Consider the following 9,327-nt stretch of genomic DNA (forward strand, 5'->3'; position numbering starts at 1 on the left):
CATTGAGTAAACTGCGAGTGTTTTTTTTAAGTCATTGTGCTCCAATTAATCGCCATATCTTATGGTCAAAGTGCAACGTAAACTGAAAACAGTAAACGACTAGTGACTACATTATGAATTTATATGATGTAAGTCAGACCTAACCAGATCATGCCATATAGTATATAGTAAAGAAAGTCAGCAGGCCCATCATGACTGATATATTAATACCACTAGAGATGCCAATCAAAGGAAATATCTAACTGTACTTCTCAAGTCAAGTGAGACTGACAAAATGAAACTGGCCCAGGTCCAAAACTGATGGTGGACATAAAGTAATGTCCGGGCAACCATGCCTAACATCACATATTGTACAGATGCAGACAAAATCAAACCAGACTAATATTGGCAAAGTCAGGCAAAAGGCAGATCTTATTCACTTGAATGGCTAATAAATAATTCGCCAAATGTTAAAATATTCATCATTTAGGCTCCAAACAATAAAATAAACTCTTAGGTTGACCTAAAAACACAAGCTCACTATGCAGCTTAAATCTGAAACATTTCAATTCATGTTTCACTGAAAGACAGAATTAAGAAAAGCATTTATGCATCTACCCAACAGCAAATAGAAGTTCAAGAAGCACGTACCAATTGATCTGCAGCGGGTCTGGTGACGGAAACCTTTTGAGCCTCCTTCTAACAGAATATGACACTGGTTGACAGTAGAAGTAAGAAGAAAACTGTAGCTAACTAAGTGCATTACCCATCTCATCGATTTTGGAACTCTTATGCTGTCATAGATAAGTCATGTTAACAGACCAACAAAAATTTGCTGCAAGGAAATTTGTTGTACCAGGAAGCAAATAATGATTGTATATCACCTTGCTTTTTTTGTGCTTATGCACGTCTGCCGAGTCCTCTGTCCCCTCATGCTTCCTCTTCTGAACAATTTGCGGACATATAAAGTATGGCTAAGTGATGAGTAAGACTTGGAGATACTTTAGGTTTAAACATAAAGAAAATACAGCAACCTTCTCATGATGCTTCTTATCCTTTTTCTTATCCTTGTCCTTGTCTGTCCTTAGACCGATCCTTATGTCGATGTTTGTGCTTCTTATGCTCCCTGTCTTTATCTTTGTCTTTGTGCTTTTTATGTTTTTTGGCTTTGTCCTTGGACTCACTTTTTGGTTTGCCCGAAATAGTAGGTATGCCTGTCGATTGGTTTAATTGTTAAGTGATAGGAAAATGCAATAACAACATAAAGCAAGTGGGATGGCAAAAATGATCTTACAAAGGGTAAATCTACTGGAGCAGTTTCTCGAAGCTGAAATGCTTGCCCCAGTGTTTCCATATCAAAGGGCTGAATATAAGCAGGCTTATCCCTTAAGTATTCTGAACGAGTTGATCTAGCTTCATTCCTTCTCCTTTCCGAATGTCAGTGTCCCCCACAACATTGTGAAGGTAATGTGTATCTGAGATTGCAAGTGGCAAAGGCCTCTTGCAAAAGAAATCATGGTGCGGCTGCAATTTGTACTGACTTCTTAAATCAACAGCACCAGTGAGCTCCCTAGGTCCTGAAATAGAAAGAGTCATATTATGGATTACCAGCATTGCATATAACCAAGGCAATTTGGAGAAGGGTGCACATCAAGAACCCATGCCAGGAAAATGCACTCATGCATACAAGTACAATGGGCACTTATTTCTCTAGTAGGGTCCAACAAAGTAGCTTATCATGGGGCACAACAGACAATGTGGTTGCTCAACATATAGACAAAAAAAATGTCCACATGAGGAAATTTTGGCGATTCCAGAGATGTTGTGAGCTTAAGGTATCAAAAGTAGGACAAAGATTGGCTGTTCAAGTTTAAACGTCGAATCTATATTTCTTGCGTAATATTTTGCTGGTGGTTACAAGTTAACAATCATAACTACAGTAACAAAGATGTACTTCTGTATACAAGTGGAATGGTATCAATTGTGTAACGTGCTATTGGATTATTTATTATTGGTTAAAACTGAATCAGAGCGGTCAAAAGACATACCAGGAACGTATTGAGCGGCGCTTAGAACAGATCGACCAGAAGATCCACCGCCAGAAGTAGCATCAGGAATATATTCAGAGGACTTGGAACAGATCGACCAGAAGATCTAACGCCATTAAGGACTTTATAGGCAGCAGAAGAAAAAAGAAAGGAACACACCCGTACCACAAGAAGAGCCCAGAAAAATCGGTCCAAACAAACTGATATGCAAACATGATACATGGCAAACAAGGAGAAACAGTCAAAATCAGAAAGTACATGTCACCTACGATGGAAACAGTCAAAGCGTCAGAAGACGGTCAAAGCGGTGGACTCCAAAACAAATCCAAAACGTGTCGTACGTCAGACCTCTCCACCTAAAAAGATCACGCACAAAAGTAAAACCAAAGCACCATACACGTCATGCTGACAAGGCACCGTAAAAAAATCAGAAAGGGAGAAAAATCAAACCCTTATAGGCCTAGATTCTTAGTTACTCGCTTCCCTGTGGTATCGTATAAGAAAAACACTGACCTCATACAACTTCAGAAAGGAATCACATGCAAACAAATTATGTGATTCACTATTCGATTAGGACAGTAACCTAGACTCTGTAATTTCTATCGATACTCATAATGCAAACAATACAAAGGAGGTAACTGCAGCTCCCTCCACATTTTCACATCCGGGCTTGGGACCGGCAAAGGCAGTGTTAGGCCCTAACAATATAAAACACTAGTTACACACAACCAATCATTCAACAAAGCATACAAACCACACCATCAAGCAAATGCAATATTCACACAGAGTCACACAAACACACATAGAGATAGTCAAGCACACAAACAATCAAGCCACACAGTCACACAGATACAGTCAAGCCACACACACACACAGAGTCAAGCCAGACACACAGAGTCAAGCCACACACAGTCACACACACACAGAATGGAACGCTTGCACACAAGAAACAGACAAAGAAAGGGGCACAAATAAAAAGCTAACACATGCAAGACCGAAGTAAACTCAGAAAGCTATAAGGAATTTCCAGAACTTGAATAAGTAAACTGATTTCTCTAGAGGGGTGAGGGTGATTCAGATCTTCGTTCCCGAAATTAGGAAGCTGGTTAGAGGCTGATTACCATCAAACATAAGTGGAAAAATTACAACAGCATAAATATGCTCAAACCATACTTCGTTCTGCTTGGACTTTCACATTGACACCGATTGATCATTTTCATCATCACTTCTTGAGCTCTCTTCAGAATTGTCATCATCACCACTGATTTCTTTCTTGGCAACCTTAGAGACCAAAATCTTTAGATGAAAAAGCAAACACCAAAAATTCCTTAGGCTTCTTTAGTGCAAGCTCTTCATCACTCTCATCGGAACTATCATCAGAATCATCCTTGGACTGCAAATATTGAATTACAACAAGATCAATTAATGTACAACAAATATCACAGAAGACAATGCTTTCAAGAAAATAAAATTTTAAAAATAATGCGTACATGTTCACTCTTTTTCTCTGTTGTCAGAAGCCTCTTAGCAGGAATAGTAGATTTTGCTGGCTGCAAAACATTGGAAGGAATTTTAAACATTGCACAACAAAAAAGTGACCAGGAGTAAGCAAGTAACAGAACTCTTACTTCATCAGAATCGGAATCCGAGTCATTATCTGAGCTACCACTAGATTCTTCTTTCTATACAGAAACTGTTTTAGCAGTGGTATCCTGGACATAGAAAGGAACCGCATTAGAAATATGGCATAGACAAAAGATTTGCTAGAAACAAAACAATGTTTAAGAAATACGAATATCACACAAGAGAAGTTACCAAGAGTAAACAAGTACAACAGAGAACTTACTTCTTCAGAATCTGAATCTGAGTCAGAATCTGAGCTATCACTAGATTCTTTATTTTTCTTAACTGGTTTAGCAGTGGTATCCTGGAAATATATTGAAAAGGTTAGTATCACAATGAAGCCTTAGTTTTCATATAACTATTAGACTGATACCTCCTCAGAGTCAGAATCAGAACTTTCACTGGATTCTACCACTTTCTTGGCTTTAGTGGCCATATCCTGCAAACTCCACAGAATTAAACGACAAGATCAGGGGAATGGTAAGTGCAAGAGATATGTTTTATGCTTTTGTAATGATCTCACATAGACATGCATTGCTAGAAATATGATTCTTACCTCATCTGATGAATCATCAGAATCGCTGTCAGAGCCGTCCAATTCCAGGTTTTTCTTTTGTGCAGTAGCAACCCGCAGAATTCTTCACTTCGGTAGCTGGCTTCTGAAAACGAAGTGAAACATGGTAGCTTCCACTTCAGGCAAAAAGATAATTAAAATGCTATTAAATGATGAAGCTTCCACTTCGAAATTGGTAGGGAAATGAATACCTCGGAGTCAGAGCTTTCGGAATCAGAACTTTCATTGGATTCTGCAAGAGGCAAAAACTTACAGGATCACCAAAGTATAAGATATCTGCAAGAGGCAAAAACTAACCGTCCAGCACCGCGTTTGCCACATCAGTTGCCTCCGCGCAAGCAGGCCTTAGGTTGTCCGTCATACTGTCCACAACATGAGTAACAACAGCAGGCTTTCCAGCCATGTTGCACTTGTGCAGAGCAGACTTCTGAAATAAGAACACCTAAAGAACGAACAAAGTAGTGCTCAATATGAATCATCACTAAGCTTCATGGAAATGGGAAAAATACATGTTAATCAAGCAAAATGCCTTCAACTGCCAAGGGCACTCACAATGCTTCTCTTAGAAAGATGGCATAGTCAAAATGCTGATGTGGCACCGTAATAATTAAGAAAGAACGAGAGTGGAGCTGTATGTTTATATAGATACGGCTCTTAGCTCGTTTTCTTGCACTCCCTGTTCTCCTATTCTTTAATTTTCTCCACAATGCAACATCATTTAGATACAACCCTTAAGAAACAATGCATTGGGGTGATTCTCTCTAATTTTTTCACTACTAGGACGACACGTTAAGAGATGATGCATTGCGAAGGTTGAGATAACCAACCTTTTCAGGTGGAAGATCAATTCCAAAGTTTCCTCTTGACAGAATTATACCATCTGCTTCTTCCAGGATCTCATCAAAATGGTTCAAGCAAGGAATAAGGAGTCAATAGGTGGTAAACAAATTCAAGTTGCTCAGGAATGTTGAAGGAATATCTTGAAATTACCTCCACATTCTCAATTTTGGCAAAATCAGAGTTTGGCTAAGATCACCTAACTTTGAGAGGAACTCCCATGCCTATTGCAGGAAAAAATATTCTATCAACATTAGGGACATTTTTCCAAAGTATGAAATGCAAACAAACATGTGATACTAGTCAACCCAATATCAATATAAAAAAAATTCAATCTGTTGGGAAAGATGGCACTGTGAAGTAGTACACTCTAAATATCTGACATAATGAGTTACTTACTTGCCACACATCTTCTGCATGCCTTGTATAAGAAAGAGAGAGGAAGTCAATCTTGGTTGGGGCACCCTATTTTTCTCATAACCTGAAAGTGGTGCATGCTCATAAAGTCATATAATGGGTTACAGCAAGGAGCTCCAGTTTCACGAAAAAAATATTTTTTTAATATGTAAAGCCTAGTCGTCAAGTTAATACAAAGAGCAGGAGAGATTCTTGGGAGGAGTTCCTTACATCTTTATCCTCAGACAGCGTGGGATGTCGATATGGATCGAGCAGTGCAATGTGAAGACATAATCACAAAAAAGTTCAGAAAAAAGAATAGTCAGTCTACACTAAACAAGTAATAGGTGATCAGGAACTACCAATACAAGTTAGCATACATGATTATTCGTCAAGATACGAGTTCGCATTCAACAAACAGCAATCAATCGTGCCACAACAATATAAAACACAAGTTATACAAACCAATCATTCAACAAAGGATACAAGCCACACCATCAAGCAAATGCAATATTCACAGAGTCACACACACAGTCAAGCCACACACAAATTCACCATCAAGCCACACACAGTCAAGCCACACACACACACACAGAGTCAAGCCACACATATTCACCATCAAGCCACACACACACACACAGAGTCAAGCCACACATATTCACCATCAAGCCACACACAGTGACACACACATAATGGAGCACTTGCACAAAGAAACAGACTTAGATAGGGGCACAAACAGAAAGCATACATGCAAGACCGAAGTAATTTCAGAAAGCTATAAAGTTAGCAGCATTGACAAAAAACATGTGATGAACAAGCTTTCACAGATAAATAAATTCTGGAGTTATGCTCACAGCAGAATTATATGCCCAGGTGTGTAATGACAAAATTCTGGAGTTATGCTCTTTTATCTAGAACAATGTCTAAGGGGGACTAACTAGCAGCACCTCATCTAGTACTCGTATGATGAGCAGTTAAATGGAAATAGCAACATGAGGAAGAAAGGAAGGCCACATGGTTTGCACTCTTGTAAAACTTTCTACCTAAATGGTTTGCACCCCTGAATACACATCACCATATATGGGAACATGAGCAAAGCATGACAAGTAAGCAATTGAAAACAACATAGTAACACCCTGAACATCCATCAAGTAGAATAAGAATCGACAGAGGGCCAACAACCCAATTTCAATCAAAATAACCGATCTGAACAACGCAGCATTTGAGATCTGAACATCCATCAAGCAGTATCAAAGGGTGCATGCGTTTGAGATATGAAAGTAACTGACGAACAGCGCAGGTAACGGAACAGAGGAACCGATCTGAACGAGCACGATAAACAGCAGTTCCAATTTCAAAAGCAGACGCGAACAAGGGCCCGACCCGAACACGAAACACAGGAACGTGAGCGTCTCTCAGAAAACAGAAGCGCACGCAGAAGTTTCACAAACAGACTTGTTAGTTCGCAAACCAAACGACCCAAACCGACCGACCGACCGACCGCTCGCTTCCTCCACGGATACCCCCGATGAGACGGCACGAAGAACACGCGAGAGCATCAGTGCAAAGAACCCAGCAGCAACACAGGGGATCGAGCAGAATATAATCAGTCGCGATTCCAAATGGACTAGGATGAGATCGAGCAGAATCAAATCAAGACGCGGATTCTATCTAAATTGCCGACAGCGAGGACAAGAAAATCAAAACAGACGCGATTCTGATCTAAACGGACGACGGGGTGGACGAGCAGAATCAAATCACACGCAACTCTAAACTGACGACGGCGAGGACGAGCAAAATCAATTCGGAAGCGATTCTAAACGGGCGGCGGCGAGGACGAGCACACGCGACTCTAAACTGGCGACGGCGAGGACGAGTAAAATCAACTCGGAAGCGATGCTAAACGGGCGACAGCGAGGACGAGCAAAATGAAACCAGACGCGATTTCTATCTAAACAGATGAACCGAGGACGAGCAAAGTCAATCAAATTAGACGCGCTTCAAAACAGACGAATCGAGGACGAGCAATTCTTTCCAGTCTAAACGGACGAGTCGAGCGATGAGGAGCAAGATGAAACCAGACGCGGGAGGAGGAGAGGCAGGAGTCGAGGACGAATCGAGGCGAGAGGCATGGCCTGGGCGAAGAGAGGAGGAGCGGACGGCCAAAGGGCGTGCCTTTATAGCCAGGGCAGAGGCGGTTGCGGCAGCCGGAGGCTTGTCCTTGCCGGACACGGCTTCGTCGAGGTGGCGTGCGTGGCGTGGCGTGGCGGCGGATATAGAAGGAAAGTGGAGTTGGTGGGCTGGGGGTTTGGGGCTGGATCCGGAGCGGGAGCGGGAGCGGGGGCGGGGGTGGGCAGGAGGAGGTCGGCGGCGGCTCGTCCATCTCGAATCGGGAGCGGAACGGGAGATTTCCGTCTCGAATTGGGGACGGACAGGGAAATTTCCAACTAGGGTACTCGGGACGGGAGTTGCAACGGTCCAGATGATGGCGTGTCTTTTCTCTTCTTTTTTTGAGGGCGAAAACAAATGTGTGTTTTTTTACTACTGAAAAAAAATGTGTTCGGGTTAGAAAAACGTTACTACTGCCAAAAAAAAGAAAAAGAATAAAACTCATCTCGCCCGATAGTGTGCGCAGGGTGTGAACCCCAGCTTTTGTCGCTTCCCTCCACCTTCTTGCCTTCCGCCCCCTTCGACGTCAGCGGGCAAAGCCCAGTAAGTGTACGCGGCGGGGGGGGGGGGGGGGGGGGGGGCATTTCTCCCCTCCCGATAGTGTGCGCAGCGCGGGGCGGCACCGTGTCGAGGGTGTGGCGGCAGCAAGTCAGACGAGCGTGCCGGCAGCGTGGGCAGATGGCAGGGCTGCGACGGCTGTGCGGATTCCGGAGGTGCGGTGTTGCGTGCTCGGCGGGCAAGCATTGGTCTGTTGAGCGGCGCAAGTCGGGTAAGCATGGGCCGATGGTTATGGCCCTGCCTACAGGCGATCATGGTTGTTGGCGGAGGGGGTATGATGCAGACGCGTAGTGGTGGCCCTGGTCTATCGAGGGATCTGGCCAGGTGCTGCAGGCGCGATGCAAGGGAGCTGCTCGAGGTCGTCAATGAATCTGGGTGGCCTTGGATGCTCCTCGCGGCTCCGGTGGGTGGATGGCTAGGTCGTGGTAGGGATCTCCCTTGCCCTGGTCTGGTTCGGCCGTCGTAGGGTAGCTACATCGATCGGCGAGTCAGTCGCTACGGCTTGGGCGGCGGCGGTTGGCAGCAGGGTGCGGGTGCTGGTGGTGCCTCTCTTCTTCCAGGTTCGAGTAGGGGGTGCTCATGCGGCGAAGATGGCCAGGACTTGGAGCTCGTGCTCGGGCGGATCAGTTTTGGGTCCAGGATGGGTCAGATCTCCGCTCCGGATAGATGATGGTGGGCCCAGTCTGGGTGGTGCCCGCAGGCGACGAGGTCCCTCTTCTCATCGGTACAGTGGTTGATGGTGGTGGTCGGGACATCGTGAGTCCATCAGGCAGATTGGCGTCGAAGACCATGGACATGGTGTCGTGTGAGCGTGCTCAGCGGCGACCATTGGTAGTCACAGAGTTGTGTCTCCCTCTGTAGCGACCAGACCTCAAACAGTCTGATCTCTGTGCTCCGGTGTCATCCCTGGATCAGTAATGCTGACACCACACAGTACTCGGAGGATTTATAACAGAGTAGCAATCACACACTTATTACATCGAGTGTCTAAAGAGAGAACTTATTACAATAAATATGGCTTAAGACCATCTAATAACGATAACAGCGGAAGGCTTGGAAGATAAGTGAGTCCATCAACTCCAACGGCATCACTGAGTATAGAACCACGACCTAAAACTCCTTAATCGTCGTCTGAAAAGTCTG

General features: G+C 43.8%; 1 protein-coding gene across 4 annotated transcripts; it reads right to left on the minus strand.

Moving 5' to 3' along the window:
• Positions 1-3,027: 3,027 nt before the first annotated feature.
• Positions 3,028-7,825, minus strand: LOC125508151 (uncharacterized). 4 transcript variants are annotated; one of them, XM_048672755.2, is made up of 12 exons: positions 5,689-7,819; positions 5,461-5,542; positions 5,215-5,285; positions 5,052-5,110; positions 4,522-4,666; positions 4,416-4,456; positions 4,207-4,340; positions 4,024-4,096; positions 3,874-3,954; positions 3,656-3,739; positions 3,518-3,577; positions 3,028-3,420 (listed from the first exon to the last, which is right to left on the minus strand). In XM_048672755.2, exons 5-10 carry the CDS (start codon positions 4,625-4,627, stop codon positions 3,710-3,712), a joined length of 465 nt encoding a protein of 154 aa, XP_048528712.1. In that variant the 5' UTR covers positions 4,628-4,666; positions 5,052-5,110; positions 5,215-5,285; positions 5,461-5,542; positions 5,689-7,819; the 3' UTR covers positions 3,028-3,420; positions 3,518-3,577; positions 3,656-3,709. The 4 variants fall into 4 exon arrangements, with proteins under 4 accessions (XP_048528712.1, XP_048528711.1, XP_087381800.1 ...); XM_048672754.2 differs by having other exon boundaries at positions 5,052-5,120; positions 5,689-7,818; XM_087525674.1 differs by lacking the exon at positions 5,052-5,110 and having other exon boundaries at positions 4,522-4,651; positions 5,689-7,825.
• Between the last annotated feature and the right edge of the window lie 1,502 nt (positions 7,826-9,327).

Source organism: Triticum urartu, chromosome 5A (genome assembly GCF_056163025.1).
Source record: "Triticum urartu cultivar PI428250 chromosome 5A, HENAU_Tu73, whole genome shotgun sequence".
Classification (NCBI taxonomy): domain Eukaryota; kingdom Viridiplantae; phylum Streptophyta; class Magnoliopsida; order Poales; family Poaceae; genus Triticum; species Triticum urartu.